Source organism: Mustela putorius, unplaced genomic scaffold, assembly GCF_011764305.1.
Source record: "Mustela putorius furo isolate JIRA1106 unplaced genomic scaffold, ASM1176430v1.1 tig00000095_pilon_pilon_pilon, whole genome shotgun sequence".
In the NCBI taxonomy this organism is placed as follows: domain Eukaryota; kingdom Metazoa; phylum Chordata; class Mammalia; order Carnivora; family Mustelidae; genus Mustela; species Mustela putorius.
This window is the reverse complement of record NW_025421280.1, coordinates 33,183,818-33,202,106: the sequence shown is the minus strand read 5'-3', so window position 1 is coordinate 33,202,106 and position 18,289 is coordinate 33,183,818. Positions and strand designations below refer to the sequence as shown.

Genomic DNA, 18,289 nt, shown 5'->3' with positions numbered 1-18,289 from the left:
AGGGCACACCCGTCAGGCACCTGGAACGTTCTGAGGGACCAGACACCAGACCACACCAAAGAGAACTGAAGTGAAATAAATTTGGAAGTATCCCATCACACACTTTCTTATCTCAGACTTCCTTTATAGCTCATTTCTGGAAGAGGAAGTGAAGCATCTTTTTTTTTTTTTTTTTTTTTTTTTTTTGCCAGAACATTTTAATTAGCTAAAATCTATACTTGGGTTAAACACAGAGCCTGAGGAGAGAAGGAACTATTACAGCTTAGTGGCTCCTCGATGCCAGTAAATTGATTACAGGATGTTGTCAGCATTTGGATTCGATACCCCCAAGTCTGCCTTGCCAAGCGAAAGGGTCAGGTGCTACAGATTCCACTCCCAGTGCTCATGGGAACCGGGGTTGGGGTCTCCATGCAGGGACTTGAGATGTTGCTTTTGATTACAAATTTCAGGATCTCCTCCAGCTATATTTCAATACGAGTGCAGTCACGTTTGATATTACCTTTGTACTTACATCGTGTCTATATACAGGTGATGTCTTCTTCTAGAAGCTTTTGCTTCATACCTGCTCAGGTTCAGGATTGCCATGCCCCTCCCTCCCCAGACCCCTGTGTCAAGTGTGGCCTGAAGGCGTGCTGCACAAGTAGAGCTGGAGGATAAGCAGGGGCCCCGCCAGGGGAAGAGGAAGAAAGGAGTGTCAGGAGCAAAGGGGACAGCATATGCAGAGGCCCTGAGGCCGAGGGCACGGACGTCCTGTGTGCAGAGAAGTCCAGCTAAGGCCAGGGGATATCATGGGCTGAGTCTGCATTGCAGAACCTCACCGGGCTCCTCCTCCTCAGGGCTTGGAAATCTCAAACTGCATCAGGGATCAGGGAGCCCTATCGTTCACAGGCAGAGTTGGAACTGGAATGAAGAAAGTAAGTTGGAAGATAGGGATTTGGACTTTAAAATCTAAACACGTGGGGCGCCTGGGTGGCTCAGTGGGTTAAGCCGCTGCCTTCGGCTCAGGTCATGATCTCAGGGTCCTGGGATCGAGTCCCGCATCAGGCTCTCTGCTCAGCAGAGAGCCTGCTTCCCTCTCTCTCTCTCTGCCTGCCTCTCCGACTACTTGTGATTTCTCTCTGTCAAATAAATAAATAAAATCTTTAAAAAAAAATAAAAAATAAAAAATAATAAAATCTAAACACGAAAATAAGTCAGGCACAGGTTCCAGGTCAGGTTGGGACCGGGTCATGGGGCTCTGTGTGCTGCCAGCAGCAGGTAGCCAAGGCGCTGTCTGCAAATGCTGGGCTGTGGGTGTGCGCTGTGGAGCTCACACCTGGGAGCTTGGGTGTGAGAGAAGGGTGTCTGCTGGGGGGAGCCACTGAAGCAGGCCGGCGCCAGAGGACCCTCCATAGTACCTGTGCTCCCTGCTGGGCTTTTGAGCTCGACCGTGACCCGCTGTAGGGCAGAGTCATGGCTGTTGGGCAGAGGAGGGTCGGCGCCAGGTTTCCTGAACTTGATCCTACCCATGTGACAGGCGGGACCACTTGTTCTAGGAAATCCTCGCAGGTTACTCTCGATGGCTCAGGAAGCTGGTGGATGCGTTCAGGCTGCCGAGGCTAAGCCTCCGGGGCCAAGCCCCACTGAGCAGACCCTCTCGGTCCCCTTCCTCCTTCCCCTCCCCAGCCATTTTAAAAGGACTTGGATGACTTGAGTGTCACGGACATCTGGGTTCACCATCCATCTCCCTGCCTCAGTTTCCAGCACAGAAGTAGAATCCCCCAAATGGGATTCTAGAGACCCCAAATGTGAGATACCATGGGCCAGGCAAGCTGCCTGGACACCAGCCCTGAATTCATGTGTACAGATCTTGAAATTTGGACAGTGAGGGGCCCTGGCCTCGTCTGTGGTGGCGACTTCGGCCTGAACCTGGCAGCCACTGCCTAATTAAAACCTGTTACCCCTTGCCCTTTGCCCTTGTGGGGAGCCCTGCACCTCCCTGTTGAGAATCAAAGAACAGAAGGTTCTTGGGAGTTGAAAGAGTTGTACATTGATTTGCAAGAAAAACAGGCGCTGTAGCAAGCCCCGGGGCAGGTTGTCTGGCTGACCAGTGCCGGGAAAGATACCTGCATGGGGCTCCAGGCCCCTCAGGACAGTCTCCTTTCGGGGAGAGAGTAGAGGGTGGACAGGCCAGGGAGCTGTTTCCTGAGGGGACAGAGAGGCCTCAGAGTTCCCTGGCCTCAGCCATGGAAGGCCATGCAGCCCTTCATCTGGAGCCCAGGCCCAGGCTGGGTGCGCTCCAGCAGAAGCTAGCCTCTGCCTGTGGGTTCAGGTCTGGGGTCAGCACTTCCTGCCTGGCGCCTAGCCGGGAGCCCGCCCTGAGAAGTGCCCCGGTGAGCTGCCCTGAGCAAACTGCTGATCCCCGTCGGCCAGGCCCTGGCCAGCCTGGATGCGGGTGCAGGGGCAGGCCGGGCAGAGGGCCCAGTGGGGCTCTAGGCCACAGGGGGTTAGTCCCTGCAGCCTTGCCGAGTCATGCTGCGGTTCCGAAGCTGCCACAGAATTTGCTGGATGCGGTTGCACCTGCCCTGTTTGTCGTCCTGCCAGCTCCAACCCCCCCGGGCTTCCCTCCCTGCTGGTGGTTGGTTGCCACAGTAGAAGAAAACAGGGCAGCTGTGTTGGAAGGAGCTTAAAACTAGTTACATATAAGCTCCAAACAGGACAGGACAGACCCTGGGCCCCAGAAATAAGTAGTTTTGGGTGAACAAGTCACACCCTCTGCCTCCCGCAGAGTTCCGTGTGCTGGTGCGTTCCAAGTGTGGGCTCCTTATGCTCTCAGGGAAAGCAATAAGGAAACGGTCATGAAAATAATCAACAGGTAAGACAGGAACTATGAAAGGAAAATTCAGAATTGCTGGGAAAGGGGGGGTTGTGGACAAGAGGATGAATCAAAGGTTCGAGGTCAAGTAAATGAGAAATCACGAAAGAATAGATTTTAAAATGAAGCTAAAAGACAACTAGCTAAAAGAATTGAAAGGTTAATGTTTTGAAGGTGAAACTAGTTAAAAATGTTAGTTAACTAAACTTAGAAGTTCGGAGGGCAGGGAAGGGAAGGTGTGGAGATGGGTCTGTCTGCTCCAGCTGGACCAGAGGGAACCCTAGCACCCTGGGTCCCGCGCCGCGCATCCGGCGGTCCCTTCCATTTCAAAGGGGGCTTTGCAGCCTCCCCTCCGGCTCAGCTGCTCATCCCGCCAGGGGCTCATTGTTCATAGCACCTGCGGCCACGAACTCTGACTCATTCCAGCCAGGGGGCGCGCTTCTCACGGCCCAGATCACCCAGCCCCGCCGAAGGTGGCCTTCCCCCCTTCCCCCCCCCCCCCACACCATGCTCGCACGACCAGCTCCATGGGCCTCTGATGGCAGCTCCCGAGAGAGCTGGGCTGGCTTTGCCTCTCGTCTTCCCCTTCTCTCTCGTCTTCCCCTTCTCTCTCGTCCTGAGACATGCTCTTTGCAGTGCCTCAAATAGGTCCTCAGATAGTGTCTCAAATAGGTCAGAAGGCAAAATTTGAAAGTGAAATAACGAAACCCATTTGTTTACTTCATTAGTATACAATTACTTCTTTTCTTCTCTGGGCTTCTGCTCTTTGTCCTTGTCACCCACAACAAATGTCTTTTGAGCTGCTGCCACCATAAAGCATGGTGCGAGGTCAGCCCCTGCGGCCTGCCTGGGGAAGCCGCCCGGGCACGCAGGGTATGTGCTGGCAGCTGGGAGCCTGGCTGGATTATGATCTGGTTTCTGCTTGCTGTGTGATCCCAGGCTCTGCATCTTTTTTCACACCTCAGGGTCTCGCCTCCAAATCCAAATGGATTTGACGAAAATGTTAAATCCAGGTGCTTCCCTAGCTCAGGTTACTTGTTTCTTTTCTTTCCTTTTTTTTTTTTTTTTATTGATTAACATAAAGTTTATCGGTTTCAGATGTAGAGTTCAGTTATCCTGAAGGCAAGGAAAACAAAAGCAAAAATGAACTATTGGGATTTCATCAATATAAAAAGCTTTTGCACAACATCGGGGTTTCTTTAAAATGACGCTTGGATTGCGGTGTTCACCTGTATTAAGAAACACGTGCCCCCCCAGATGTGTCCTTGGCTCATTTGAAACTGCAAGCTCATTAGACACTTAACCAGCATCATAACCTACAGCTAGTCTTGGCCTTGGCACCCATACCCTGAAATAAAGCTTCCCCACCCTACCGGGAGAGCACAGGGCCAGCAGCCCACAGACCATTATCCTCAGCCAGCTCGCTGGTGAACACCCTTTCCTCTCCCTCGTGCGGGAGTCAGAGTTGTTTCTCTACCTTGCAGCCTTAAGTCCAACAGAACTGGCCCTTTCAGCGGGTGGAGGCTCTTCATAAAAAGACTTTGCAACTAAGTGTTTCAGATTTCTCTGTGATGCTCAAGCTATCCTTGATTTTGTGACAGTAAAAAAGCTGAACCTAGGGGCAACTGGGTGGCTCAGTGGGTTAAGCCTCTGCCTTCGACTCAGGTCATGATCCTGGGAGCCTGCTTCCCAGCCCCCACTCTCTGCCTGCCTCTCTGCCTACTTGTGATCTGTCTGTCAAATGGATGGATAAAATCTTTAGAAAGAAAACAAAAAAGCTGAACCTAGAAAATAATTATATACTAACAAAGTAAACATACGGGCTTCGTTATTTCACTTTCAAATTTTGTTTCTGGAAAACCTTCTGAGATGCTGTTTCAGATGGTCTGCAGCTAAGTCAGTTTTGAAATTGCTGAGCTGCTCTATCCGGGACCTTGCAGGCTCAGTTTGCTGATCAGAAGTCAAAAGAGAACATGGTCCAGGGCTTGAAGATGTCCCTGAGCGATGTCATGGGAAGATGGACTAAACTGGACTCGAGGGAGGAGAGCAGGGCTGAGGGACAGAGAGGGAGTCCTTCCTGGCAATATGGGACCACCGCCGTACCTGGCTAGCAGGGTCTGTCTGGGGCACTGTCTTCACTTGCTTGCTTGTGCCTGCCTGGGGACAAAGGGATAGTGCTCTGATCTACTTGCAATGTCTGCACTGGTCAGAGGATTAGACAGGACACCAGGCACTATGTTGCCATCCCTGATAGGGACAGACAGTTGTTTTTAGGATTCCCACCAGCGGCCAGCAAACCCACAAAAAAATAACTCTGCCCCGCCGGCTGTGTATGTATCACCCTGAATTTAAGAATGGAGGATTTTAGAAAAATGAACAATATAATATTCCAAGATATGAAATTAAAGGAAATTCACATTTTGTTGTTCACAGAAGAAGTTTTATGGGAACGCAGCCAGAGCTCATTTTTCTGCATCTTGTCTGTGGCCAGTTTTGTGCAACAGTGGCAGAATTGAGTAGTCATGATAGAGATGGGATAGCCCGCAAAGCCTGATAGAGTTACACCAGTGGTTGACAGAAAAAGGTTACTGACCCTTGATTTAGAGCAGCGTATGGGAATGGGTAGGAGGGGTCCCGACTTGGTCGTGGGGTGGTGACCTGTGCAGAAGCCCTGCCTGTCACCATCTCTCATTGCTTCTCTGGTTTCTCTCCATCTGTTGGAAAGGCTTACGGCGGGATGACCTCTTTGATGCAGAGTTCGTGGTTCGGTTCTGTTGTTCTTCCTCCCCATGTTGTAATTTTGCTTTAAGGACACAGTGAAGGGACATTTGGACTTCTGGGCTCTCTGTGTCAGGAAGCTAGTTCTTTGACCTTCATGTCTAAGGACTCCTTTGGCTGGAAGGCTGTAGAAGAGTTAGCAAACACTAGCTTTTGGGACCCAGAGCTGTCTACCACCTCCCCCCTTACCCCATGCAGTGACCTGTGACTGCCACAGCTCTGGGCTCCCTCTGTCCTGAAGGCTTCATACCCCAAGAGGAAAGCATCCTCTGTTTCCTCAACTCTGCAGGGTGGGTTCTGACTGGCCAGCTCGTGTCACTGACACGAGGCCTTTGCCTGGACCCGTCACTGAGACAGGAAGGGTGAGGTACAGCACTTGGCCCAAGTCTTGGGTGAGAGGTTGGGACCAGCGTTGGGCAGCGCCACCAGAACCCTGAGTTGGCATGGGGAGGGCCCACTTCCTTAGGGAGGCAGCCGTGGTGGGTTGAGTAATAAAGGCCCTTATCAGGGCTCTTCAGGATCCAAGAAGGGCGCGTACTACTGGACAGAGCCCTGCCCCAACAGAGAATTAGACTCGTTGCCAAACCTCATTCAGCGAGAAGCACCCACTGGCCTAGACTGGGGAGGAATTGGCTGCTTCGGGCAAGGGGCCCTGACTACGTCCCATGTCCTGTTGTAATGGGGACAGGGCGGTGAAAGAGGGAGAAGGAAATCCCTGCTCTGGGAGCTGGCGTCAGGAGGCGCGAGGGGAGCGCCCTCGTAGTCCTCATGGCCACAGGCAGCAGTGACAATGGCTGCTGCTGCTGCTCCTGTTGCCGAACGACGTGAGTGCCCAGGTGGTGTCTGAGTGGAAATCACAGCCTCAGGATTTTCCCAAGCTCCTTTACTCCCAGATTACTCTGCCCGCAGAAGCTTCTGAGAGCAAGGCTCATAATACAGGAGGCTAACAGGCACACAGCCCTCTCAGGGCAGGAGGTGGATTCTGGTAGTTGCTGCCAGTTCTTTCTGGAATGGGATGGTGTATAGACGACCATGCGGTGTGGGGGGCGATGAGGCGCCCTTGTTCAGAGATGACCTTTGTGACACCAAAGTTTGCTCCATGACCACTGAGACTCTCACCCTGAGCTGTTTCTTCAGCAAACGTTTATTGAGCACCGGCTTTGTACCAGGCTTTGTTCTAGGTGACGGAGATAGAGCAGGAAGTAGAACCGGCAAGGCCTCTACCCTCATGGCTGCCGTTCTAGTCTAGCGAGGACACAGACACCCAGGATTTGGTTGGGAGAAATGACACTGATCTGGGTGACTGGCTTCATATCTAATAACGTAAAGAGGTTGAATTGTCAACATTTCTAGAACACAATGCAGTACCGCTGTGACGGGACAGTACTGGTAAATCGGAATTTGATTCAAACTAGGATCCATTCATCAAAAAATATCATCAAAAAGTAAGAAGACATGAACATAGGATGGAAAAGGGGTTTGCCCAGAGGACTCTGTGGAGGAGGGTAAAGACGTGAACAGATACTGGCCGGAAAGAGGTTGTCGGGGGATCCTCCCACCTGTGAAGCGGAGCCCGGGTTTCCTGCTCATCAAGGAATTGTGAATTAAAGGCACACGGAGGTAGCATTTCGCACCCCGCGTGTGGAACAGCCGCACTGACCAGGAGTGACAGCAGGTTGAGCTGATCAGATGAGAGCCGCCCGGCCCTGCTCTGCAGCGCTCCCCCCCACCGCCCCCCGTGTATCCCAGAAGTGCGGGCCAGCCGCTCCGACATGAGTGTCCCCAGCCACGTGCTGCCAGATACCCAGAACTGGCACAGCCCAGGTGCCCACCTGGGGCATGAGGCAGCTCCCAAGGTGTGGGAGCTGCGCCTGTGTGTGCCGCAGAGACGGTTGTCACAGCAATGAGGGGATAGCCAGGCCTGGGAGCTGACTGTGCCGGGCCCGCTGTCATCAAGTTCAAGAAGAGGCCAAGCCCACCCAGGTCCCAGAGGTCAGGTGGGCTCTCGGGAGCCTGGTGCACCTCGGGATGCTGAGCGCTGAAGATCTCCTATCTCACATCTTACATCTCACATCTGACGATCTGTAAGAGGGGGTGAGGGGCCACAGAACCTCGGGGGAGCGGGCACTTGCTCTGAGGTGATGTGAAGGCCGCAGCTGGGCTTCCCAGGGAGCAGTGGCTTTGATGATCCCGAGGTGGGGGGAGAGAGGGGTGCTGAGGTCAGAGCCCTGGAGGGCCAGGCCGCCACCACAAGGACTTTGGGCTTTGTGCCCAGTGAGGTCGACAGCTATGACTTTTCCGCCACTAACGCAGAGGGGAGGAGGGCTGGCGAGGGAGCCTGGAAGGCCCATTTACCAGGCTCTTGGCCCCAAGCTGGCCTCAGCAGTGCCTAATGGCAGGGTGGGGGTCTCCAGAAGACTTCTAAGGATTAAAAATGACATCTCAGCACTTAGGCAACTAAAATTTAATGGCAGTGATGTGCTGAGAGAGGATACCTTTTAAAGTCCCCCATCATCCTGGGGCCCTGTCCCTCCATCCCGTGCGCCCAGTTCCGGGCCATCTGTCCTCCGAGCTCACTGCACCAGGGAAGCATCCGGCGCAGGTGGCCACCTGGGCCTTCATTCCTCAGTGACACCCTTATTCCAGAGGTTTGTAAAAGGAGCCCCATTGCTGCCCGTTCTTTCCTGTCTCCGCCAGTTTCTTAGCCCAGTGGAGATGAGAGGGTTTTATGACAAAACTCTCCACTGTATCCCAGCACCAGGGTCTTACTTCATGAGCTCCCTCGAGGGCCACACACATCCCGCGAGGCCCAGCCACCTTCACGGATGCGACAGATGAGTGCAGGGGCGCGTAGCCTAGAGAGCCTGGCCTTAGCGCCGGGCACAACACATTCCACACCCACCAGTGAGCAGCAGAATGAATGTAGCGGGTCACCTGGCGTTTCTAAAATGTGAAATAATGGAGAAAACATCAGAGTTCATCTCACTTGGCAAAGGCAACCCCGTGCAGGGAAACCCCGGGTATTTTACGGCTGCAGGTGCATGTCCTGGGTCAGAGTGAAAGCTGTGGCTCCTGCCGTGCATCCTGGTCAAAACTGTGATGAGAAGGCTGTCAGGGTGAGAAGGGGGAGCTCTCAGAAGGTTCCGGGGGGCAGCAGGACGCGTGCAAGTGGCTTGCAGCTTGGGTCTCCCTTTCCCCGGCCAAGTACCCAGTGCCTTCTGATTGCAGTTCTCTTCGGAGATATGCGAACAAGCCCCAGCTGTCCATGGCGAGCCATCCATAGCCTGTTCCCGCAGAGAAGGGAAGCCTCCTACTCCGGGGGCATTTCAGGGTTCCCTGGCCAGATGCGCCAGATGCCACGATTGCCTAAAGGAGCAGCTTTGCCAACACCGCGGGATCCTAGAAACTTTGCTCTTTCGGGGTTTCTGGCACATTACGGGGCCCCTGGTCCTCCTTCCACAGTTGGGGTCTCCTGAGCTGCCGGCCGCACATACAGGAGCTGGATTCTGGTCCCGACACCTTGCTGGCTTTGGACAGCCATCAGCATTCAGTCCTATCAGCATTCAGTCCTTGCTCTGGGCTGGACACTTGACACACATGTTTCCAGCAAGCCCTGCCCAGACACAGCCTGCCTTGGGCTTCTGCCTTCCAATCTGTAATCCCAGTGTGAAGGGTGCCCACGCTCAGCGAGGACCAGCCCCACCCCGCCTTCCAGGGTGCGTTTTCAGCCACATCCTGCCACGTTGGGTTCAACTGGTCACAGATGAGGTTAGGGCAAGCCTTGGAACAGAGCCTCAACCAGGTCACCGGCCCCCCAGGGTAGGGTCCATGGCTCCAGGCTGATGGAACAGAGAGGGAGACTAAGCTCATAAGAGTTGTCGGCTCTCGTCCACCAGTCCTTAAAGCGCCTGCTCCCTCCGTTCTCAGGCAGGCCCAGGAGTGATGTCCCCTCTGAGCTCTTGTCCCTGGACAGAGGCAGGTCTGGGTGTGGCACAGCCTGGCGCCCAAGTGCATGGCTTGTCTTGAAGTGAGGCCTGGGAGACGGCACTTGACACCCTGCCACGTCACAGAACATCTTTCCTCTGCTTCCTTGTGGAAAACCAGTGCTTTCCCAATGGCAAGGGCTAGAAAACTGCTCGGGTCTTCCCTTCGGGTCTCTCTGGGGAGCATCTCTCCACTGGTTTTCGCCAAATTCTCTGAAGTTCACGGCCCCTGAGTGTGCTACCTGTAAGAGACACGCGTGCAGAAACTGGTCTTTCTCCAAGAACACATACTTACTGCTCCCGACATAAGCAAACTGATTTTTGCATCGTACATAAATGCAGTTGTGATTCTGCCTCTTTCAAGTGCTGAGGCTTAGGCTGCTTGGCATCTGCTGATATTCCCTCCAGGAGCTGGAGGGATTGGGTGAGGGCTTCAGATGCATCCCCGGCTCCTCTGGGCTTGTTTCCCTCAAGAATGTTTCAGAACTCACAGAACAGTACATATACAGGAGATAACTCCTGAGTGCTTTGAATTTCTCATTCTTCAAGCAGCGGGTGGGGGCCGGGGAGGGGGGCTCCCCCAGCTGGCAGGACCTGTGAGTGACGCCCACTGTGTCCCGCCTTGCAGTAGTAGTGGACGTCAGCTCAGCGAGGTTTTCATCCAGCTGCCTTCCCGCAAGGAACTGCCCGAGTATTACGAGCTCATCCGCAAGCCTGTGGACTTCAAGAAGATAAAGGTAAGCCTGGCATGGGGTGTGGGAAGTGTGCCCACATCGGTGTTTGGGGGATCTGAGCCAGTATCTTCCATGTCTGGGTGCTACTGGGGTGTATGGGACAGATGACCCTGGAACAGACTGGGCAGAGCCTGAGCTGTTGGACCCAGTCACAGGCTCTTGGGGTTCCTCATGGCCTCAAGAGCCCTAGCAGCCCAGTTTGTGGGAAAGGGTCCTAAAACTGTTGATGGGCAGCCAGCGTTCGGGGTTCCTTCAAGGTTACCCATGACCTAGGCTTCAGCCGTGCAGCTCTGTGCTCAGTGGGCCTGGGCTTCCAATCTGTACAGAGGTCCCCAGAAGACAGGGCTATGACCTAGTTAGGCAGAGGGACTCCCGAGGCACAGGGCGGAGTCCTGAGGTAAGGCCGCTTCTCCCTCTACCCACAGGAGCGCATCCGCAACCACAAGTACCGCAGCCTCAACGACCTGGAGAAGGACGTCATGCTGCTGTGCCAGAACGCTCAGACCTTCAACCTGGAGGGCTCCCTGGTGAGGAGGCCCCGAGGGGCAGTCGTGGGCAGGGCACCCACTCCTGGCTTTTGCCACCTTCGCAGCTAGGCCCCAGTCCAGCAAGCTGCTTGCTCTGTCTTAAATTGACTGATTAAGGGGCAGCTGGGTGGCTCAGTTGGTTGAGTGTCCCAACTCCTGATCTCAGCTCAGGTTTTTTTAAGATTTTATTTATTAATCTGAGAGCACAAACAGGGGGAGAGGGAGAAACAGACTCCCCACTGAGGTAGGAGTCTGATGCAGGGCTTGATCACAGGGTCAATGAGTTCAAGCCCCGCTTTGGGCTTCACACTGGCATGGATCCTACTTTTAAAAAAAAACAAAGGGGCCCCTGGGTAGCTCAGTCGGTTAAGCATCTGCCTTTGGCTCGGGTCATGATCCCAGCATCCTGGAATCCAGTCCCACTTGGGGCTCCCTGCGCAGTAGAGAGCCTGCTTCTCCTTCTGCCTGCCCCTTCCCCTGCTTCTGCAGCTCGCTCGTGCTGTCTCTCTCTAACAAATAAAACAAACCAAAAACAACAGGTTGATAAAAGAATTCTCAGCCACTAGAAATATTTTGTCAATTGTGAAAGCAATGTATTCCTTACTAAAAGAAACAGATTAGAGGAAATAAACTCAGTCTGATCCGTCCAGGATGACCCTGTGAGCAATCCAGTGTACATGCTGGAATTTCACTTTGAATTCATTAGTGACTCCTTGAATCGTGTGGATGTGTCCTTTCCTGCAGTGAAATCAACATACACAACCTCAACTCAGCAAACTTTTCCTAAGTGTGCTATGGATAGATTGTTCGTTGGAAAAGAGATTTTAGTCTTAAATTTGGGGGAAATGCTACTTTAAACAAGGGATATGTGTTTCCACCATTGCTGCACACCTTTTCAGAGCCTTTAAAAGCATATCCTCACTGGGATTCTTCAGAGGGAGGGAGGAACTTGTAGTTCTTCCTAAACTAGCACATGCACACTTTTCTCCACGTCTCATGTTCTCTTAGGCCCTGACTGGGAAAGGGTTACGGAGGGCTCTCTGCCCTGCACAGGCTGTCCTGGCCAGAGGGCAGGGCCAGTCAGCCCCCAGCCCACGGAAACCCCACATGTCTCTTTTTAGATCTACGAAGACTCCATTGTCCTGCAGTCGGTTTTCACCAGCGTGCGGCAGAAAATCGAGAAAGAAGATGACAGCGAGGGCGAGGAGAGTGAGGAGGAGGAGGAGGGCGAGGAAGAAGGCTCTGAGTCTGAGTGTGAGTCCCAGCGGCGGGTGGTTGCGCAGACCAGCATCACAGCCAGGCCGCTTCCTGCCACCCCTGACTCGGCTTGCCGTGCTCTCCCAAGCTCACATCTTTTTTCCTTCTCCCCCACTCTTTCTGGTCCCTACCCCAGCCCGCTCCGTCAAAGTGAAGATCAAGCTGGGCCGGAAGGAGAAGGCGCAGGATCGGCTGAAGGGGGGCCGGCGGCGGCCGAGCCGCGGTTCGCGGGCCAAGCCGGTGGTGAGCGACGACGACAGTGAAGAGGAGCAGGAGGAGGTGAGTCCCCGGCACTGGCAGCAGGAGCCGGTGGCCGTGGCGGGCCAGTCTTTGGAGCTCTGTCCGCGTGCCAGGTCTTGGACCCTTCTGTCACAGCCTTGGGTGGGTCAGTGCCCCAACACCCCACTCCACAGATAGGGAGACTGAGGCTTGGGGTTGGACACGGCACATAACTCCAGACCAGGTCCGTGTGACCCTGGTGAACCAGTGCTCTGAGGCCGGTGGGTGCAGTCGCCTCTCCCAGCACACTGGGCCCGCCATGCTAAGGCCAGTGGGGCTGAGTCTCTATCGAGGGTGGGGTCAGGAGACCCTGGGATGAAAGATGCCATCAGACAGGCCCCTATCTGTCACTCCTGAGCAGACACAGCCCCCTCTGTAGCCGAGGCTTTCATGATGCCCTCGCCCTGGGTGACACACATGCTTCGCCACCAGGTCTCTGCTCATGGCTCTGTTCTGGCCTCTGTAGGACGATTTCCAATCAGTGGTGGTGGATAAAAACAAAAACCAAAATCCCACGATCTAAAATTACCAAAACAGTGTGGAACAGGCCCTGTGAATTATGCCACGAGTGGTGTCTGCGTGTCGCCTCTGCCCCAGAGCGGCCGCTTACCTTACAAGCAGGGAGAAGCGGCAGGAGCATCGAGCCCACAGTGGCCCGCTTTGTGGGAATGGAGGATGGTGGCAACCCGTCTGAGCAGACTCTTGGCCCCCTGGCTGGGGCCTCAGTGCCCAACCCTTCCCTACTGTGGGAGACCGGCTGTTCACTTCGGAGCCTCAGTTTCCACTTCTAGAAAACAGGGAGGCCACGTGGATGTCCTGGGGTCTGGCCCCCGGCGGAACTCCAGTGCTGTCTCAGGGTTGCTGTTTTTCTCATGCAACCATTTGTAGTAATTGCAAAATCTGGAGGCTCGGAACAAACGTGACCATGTCGCGGTAACCCGGTGAGGACATTACCGATGTCCTGGCCGTGGAGCGCTGGCCTGTGTTTCCGGAGAGGAGAGTCTGGGCCGTGAAGCTCCCCATCTGCCCAGTCCTCATGCGGCAGAGCATTCTGTGGGCCTTGCCAAGCTTTTCAAAACGTTTGTGCGGTAGAACAAGCATTCTACATAGAAATAACCACGGTGGTCTTGAAGCTGCAGGTCAGGGGCACAGGGACAGGCACATGCGGTGGGAGGAAGCACAGAGGGCCCAGCGAGGCTCCCGGATCCGAGGAGAGTCCGTGTGGGCATAGGGGCCAGCCCTCGGGAGATCCGCGACACCAGGATTTGGCCATGGCGCCAGGGGCAAAGCCAAGGGCTGCCACACCTTCAACCTCATGGTGCCCCTCGGCTGCCCGCTCCCTCCCTGCCCCGCCCCCAGTGAAGGCAGTCAATGAACGTACTTGACCCCAGGGGGGCGCCCTCCACAGTGGGGCTGACCATGCTCTCTCCTCCTGTCCCCCTCCAGGACCGCTCAGGAAGTGGCAGCGAGGAAGACTGAGTCCCAACATTCCAGAGTCTCGACCCCGGGCCCCTGGTTCCAGAGCCGAGGCGGCGTAGCCCTTAGCAGTAACGGGTAGCAGCAGATGTAGTTTCATACTGAGGGTAAACTGTATAAACGAAAATCTTCCATATTTATACGGCAGAGAAGATGTAGGATTGTTTGTGTCTGGCCCTGTCCTGGCATCCGTAGCGTTTGTAACAGCATTAACTGTTGAAGACGAGAATCATGACTCGGGGAACACGCAACACCCGCGCGTCTTTCTTCTCCTGGCAGTACTGTTGCGGCCGCAGTTGGGAGTCACTGTAGTTTCCGCCGTGGATGCACGCGTGTGGCCATCCACCCTTCGTACTGTATTCTGTGGGGCAGGTCAGACTCGCTGGGGCCGGGGGCCGCAGGCCCGGCGGGGTATGTCAGTGTCACTGGATGTCAAACAGTAATAAATTAAACAGACAAAACTCGCAGCCTTGCCTTCCGTGGTAGACTCATTCCAGGCTCCCTGCGGTGTCCCCGGTGCCTTGCGGGCCCCGCCCTCCTCCCGTCACCACATCCCATGGGTGTTCGTTTCACAGGGGGAGGACACTGAGGCCCGGGCAGAGAGAGACCTGCCGGTCCTCACACCATCTGATCTCCAGCTCAGGCTCTTGGGCCTGCCGGTGCCACGGCCATGCAGGGAGCAGGCAGCTCGGTCCCTTCCCTGTCTGCAGCCGAGGGTGACAGCCACAGAGATGGGCAGGGGCCACACAGGTCAGTGTCGTGGCCTGGGAAGCCCAGGGCACTGTGGAGCTCTATGACGGACATGGAAGTCTCCAAGATAGGTGATTTTTTTTTTTTTAAGATTTTTATTTTTTATTTGTGAGAGAAAGCACCCAGGTGGGGGGTAGCAGCAGGCAGAGGGAGAAGGAGACTCCCCACTGAGCAGGGAGCCCAGTGCGGGACTCAATCCCAGGACCCGGGCATCACGACCTGAGCCTAAGACAGACACTTAACCAACTGAGCCACCCAGGCATCCTAAGATACGTGTATTTTTAAAATATATATTATTTAAGTTGTATAAAGACGTGGGCCCCTGGGTGGCTTAGTCAGTTAAGCATCTGCCTTCAGCTTGGGTCATGATCCCAGAGTCCTGGGATCGAGTCCCGCATCACTTGCTTCTGCCTCTCCCACTCACCCTGCCTGTGCTCTCCCTTTCTCTCCATGTCAAAAAAAAAAAAAAAAAAAAAAAAAAAAAAGTCTTTAAAAAATGTAGGAAGATGTGTTGATGCCCGTAACAGAGAGACTTTCTGATCCAGCTCTGTAGGCCCGCCTCCCCCACAGCCTGCGGCTGCTGACGTTTCTGCTCGGACCTGGGGTTTTGTTTTTAGGCGTCTTCCTCGAGCAGTCCCCCCCTCGCCGGCCTGGCTTCCAGGTCAGCTGGTGACGGCTCGGCCTTTGTATTCAGACACCTGACTCGCTGAGGCTCCGCGCCAGTGGCCCCGTGCTTAGGCAGCTTTGGAGTTGGCCCTGCCTCGGCTTCCCACCGCCCTCTTTCACGTTTTCTCAGCGCACGCACACGGCCTCCCCTTGGGCAGGCTGTGTGGACCTGCGGGTGGACGGGCCTCTCTCCACCTCTCCCAAGCAGGTGCATGAACTTGCGGGTGCTCCCAGCTTTCTGGCCTGTTGCTGCTCCATGGGGCCAGCTGTGGTTCTGTCGTTCTCCGGGCCTTTCTGTTGCCTGTGTGCCCAGCTGAAGTTACAGCCAAACAACTCGCTCACTGCCTGCTTGATGGTGGTTATCCCTAGTTTGTAGATGAGAAAGCCTGCACGGAGAAGGGAAGCATTTACCCAAGGCTGCACTGCCAGTCCCAGAGCCACTATTTATTTGTAAAGCATTGCTCACCTTCCTTCCAGGTCGGGTGGTGTGGGTTCCGGTCCTGACCCAACCACTTCCAGGCTGTGTGACCTTGGGCTGCATTCTGCCCCGTCTCTGAGCCCACTGGGAGATGGGAAACCAAAAGATACTTGGGAGCGTTGTACTTCCTTCAGGCATTTCTGTATTTTCCATGGTAATGGTAAAAAGGAAGATAAATTTTGGTGACTCGGTTTTTGAGTGGCAGACTTTGATCTTGGCTCAGGGTCATGATTCTCAGGGTCTTGGGGAATAATTTTGAAGCCAAAAAAAAAAAGTGAAGGTAATCAGTAGGTGCTGGTGTTTGGCAGAACATCGACACATGGGGACCCGGGGACACATTGACCAGGATGAGGGTGAGAGGTCAGGCTGCAGGACCCCTGGCCCGGCTCCCGCATTGACCTTGGCCTAAGGTCGCAAAACACCAGAACCAGGCACCTCCACCAGCCCGAACTCCTGCTGTTTCGGGTTAGAGATCCTACCTGCTCCCTCCCCACGCCCCAGCCAGACTTCGCTCTCAGCACCCATCTGTCTGGGTAGTGCTTTCCCCTCCAACTCTGCCCTCTGGCCAATGTCTTCCTCCCCCACTTCTCCCAACATCCCGAGGGCATGGGGGACTTTGTGCTTCGTTCCCATTTCACAGATGACACAGGTGGGGCGCAGAGAGGAGAGGCACTTGCTCACCACCACAAATCTGAGCCCAGGTTTGGGAAACAGAAGAGTCCTTGGGGACCAGGACGGGCCCTGGGTCTAGAGGAAAGGCCCCGGATCTAGAAGGTGACGGGAGGGGTGGGGAGTTGAGCAATGGGGGCAGACCTCTGTGTCCCCAGGGAAGCACAAGAGGCCTCAGGAAGACATGGTTGAGGATGTGCACGGGATGGCTCATGACTGCAATGTCACGTGGTCAGTGCATGATGGGAAGCCACGAAATGCCCTGACGAGGCTGGGACTGGGAGGGGGGCAGTCACAAAAAACCAGACCAGGGCTCCTGGCTGGCTCAGTCGGTGGAACACGTGGCTCTTGATCTCCAGGTCATGAGTTCAAGCCCCACACTGGGCATAGTTTGCTTTTTTTTTTTTTTTTTTTTTTTTTTTTTTTTTAAAGTCACTGGGTGACTTACTAGGTTAAGTGCCTTTGGCTCAGGTCATGATCTCAGGGTCCTGGGATCAAGCTCCATGTTGGGCTCCTCGCTCAGTGGGGAGCCTGCTTCTCCTCCGGCTCCTCCTCCCCCCAGCTCAGGCTCTCTCTCTCTTTCTCAAATAAATAAATAAAATTAAGGGGTGCCTGGGTGGCTCAGTGGGTTAAGCCGCTGCCTTCGGCTCAGGTCATGATCTCAGGGTCCTGGGATCGAGTCCCGCATCGGGCTCTCTGCTCAGCAGGGAGCCTGCTTCCCTCTCTCTCTCTCTCTCTCTCTGCCTGCCTCTCCATCTACTTGTGATTTCTCTCTGTCAAATAAATAAATAAAATCTTTAAAAAAAAATAAATAAATAAATAAATAAATAAATAAATAAATAAAATTAAAAATATCTGTATGTATACCCTTGGAGCTCCTGGGTGGCTCAGTCGGTGAAATATTTGACTCTTGATGGCTCTTGATCTCAGATCAGGTCTTGATCTCAGGATGGGTCGTGAGTTTGCATCCATGTAGGCATGGAGACCACAATAAATAAACACACACACACACATACACATCTTTTCTTCAGGAATTACTCTTAAGGAAATTATTAGAGATACAGTCAGAGAACAGGTACCATTTCCATTGGGTGGGAAAAGCTCTATACAACACAATACTAACACCCCATTAAGGTTCATCCAGAAGACACTGAACAGACATTAAACAGCATATCAGAGGCATGAGAAAGGGATTAGAGGGGCGCCTGGGTGGCTCAGTGGGTTAAAGCCTCTGCCTTCAGGTCGGGTCATGATCTCAGGGTCCTGGGATCGAGCCCCGCATCGGGCTCTCTCCTCGGTGGGGAGCCTGCTTCTTCTCTCTCTGCCTGCCTCTCTGCCTACTTGTGAACTCTGTCTGTCAAATAAATAAATAAAGTCTTTAAAAAAAAAAAAGGGATTAGATATGACACAAAGAGGGGATAATGGATACAAATGGTACTGATCAGTGAAATTCGAATTATATCTATAGTCTCATTAATCATATTGTACTAATGTCCGAATGTTAATTTCCAGGTCCAGTAAAGCACTGCGATTATGGAAGATACGTAATGTTACCATTAATTGCACTTACCATTGGGAGAAGCATTGATGGGACCACTCTGTACTGTTTTTGTAACTTTTTGTTTTAAGATTTTATTTATTTGACAGAGACACAGTGAGAAAGACAACAGAAGCAGGGGGAGTGGGAGAGGGAGAAGCAGGTTTCCCACCAAGCAGGGAGCCGGATGCAGGGGCTGGATCCCAGGACTCTGGGATCAATGACCTGAGCCAAAGGCAGACGCCTAACAACTGAGCCACCCAGGCACCCCTGTTTTTGTAACTTTTCTGAGTTTTTAATT

At 53.8% G+C, this 18,289-nt stretch overlaps 1 protein-coding gene across 7 annotated transcripts in view; it reads left to right on the top strand.

Moving 5' to 3' along the window:
- Window positions 1-14,355, top strand: part of SMARCA4 (SWI/SNF related, matrix associated, actin dependent regulator of chromatin, subfamily a, member 4) — an 88,279-nt gene extending 73,924 nt beyond the window's left edge. For 4 of the 7 annotated variants that reach the window (XM_045083913.1, XM_004748412.3, XM_013054149.2 and 1 more), the window contains 5 exons: window positions 10,244-10,352; window positions 10,775-10,876; window positions 11,998-12,130; window positions 12,270-12,412; window positions 13,859-14,355. In XM_045083913.1, coding sequence (XP_044939848.1) covers window positions 10,244-10,352; window positions 10,775-10,876; window positions 11,998-12,130; window positions 12,270-12,412; window positions 13,859-13,891 — 520 coding nt within the window. In that variant the 3' untranslated portion in view covers window positions 13,892-14,355. Of the gene's footprint in view, window positions 1-10,243; window positions 10,353-10,774; window positions 10,877-11,997; window positions 12,131-12,269; window positions 12,413-13,858 lie in introns of those variants that run through there. The other 3 variants (XM_004748413.3, XM_013054148.2, XM_045083915.1) reach the window with 2 other exon arrangements.
- Window positions 14,356-18,289: the final 3,934 nt, after the last annotated feature.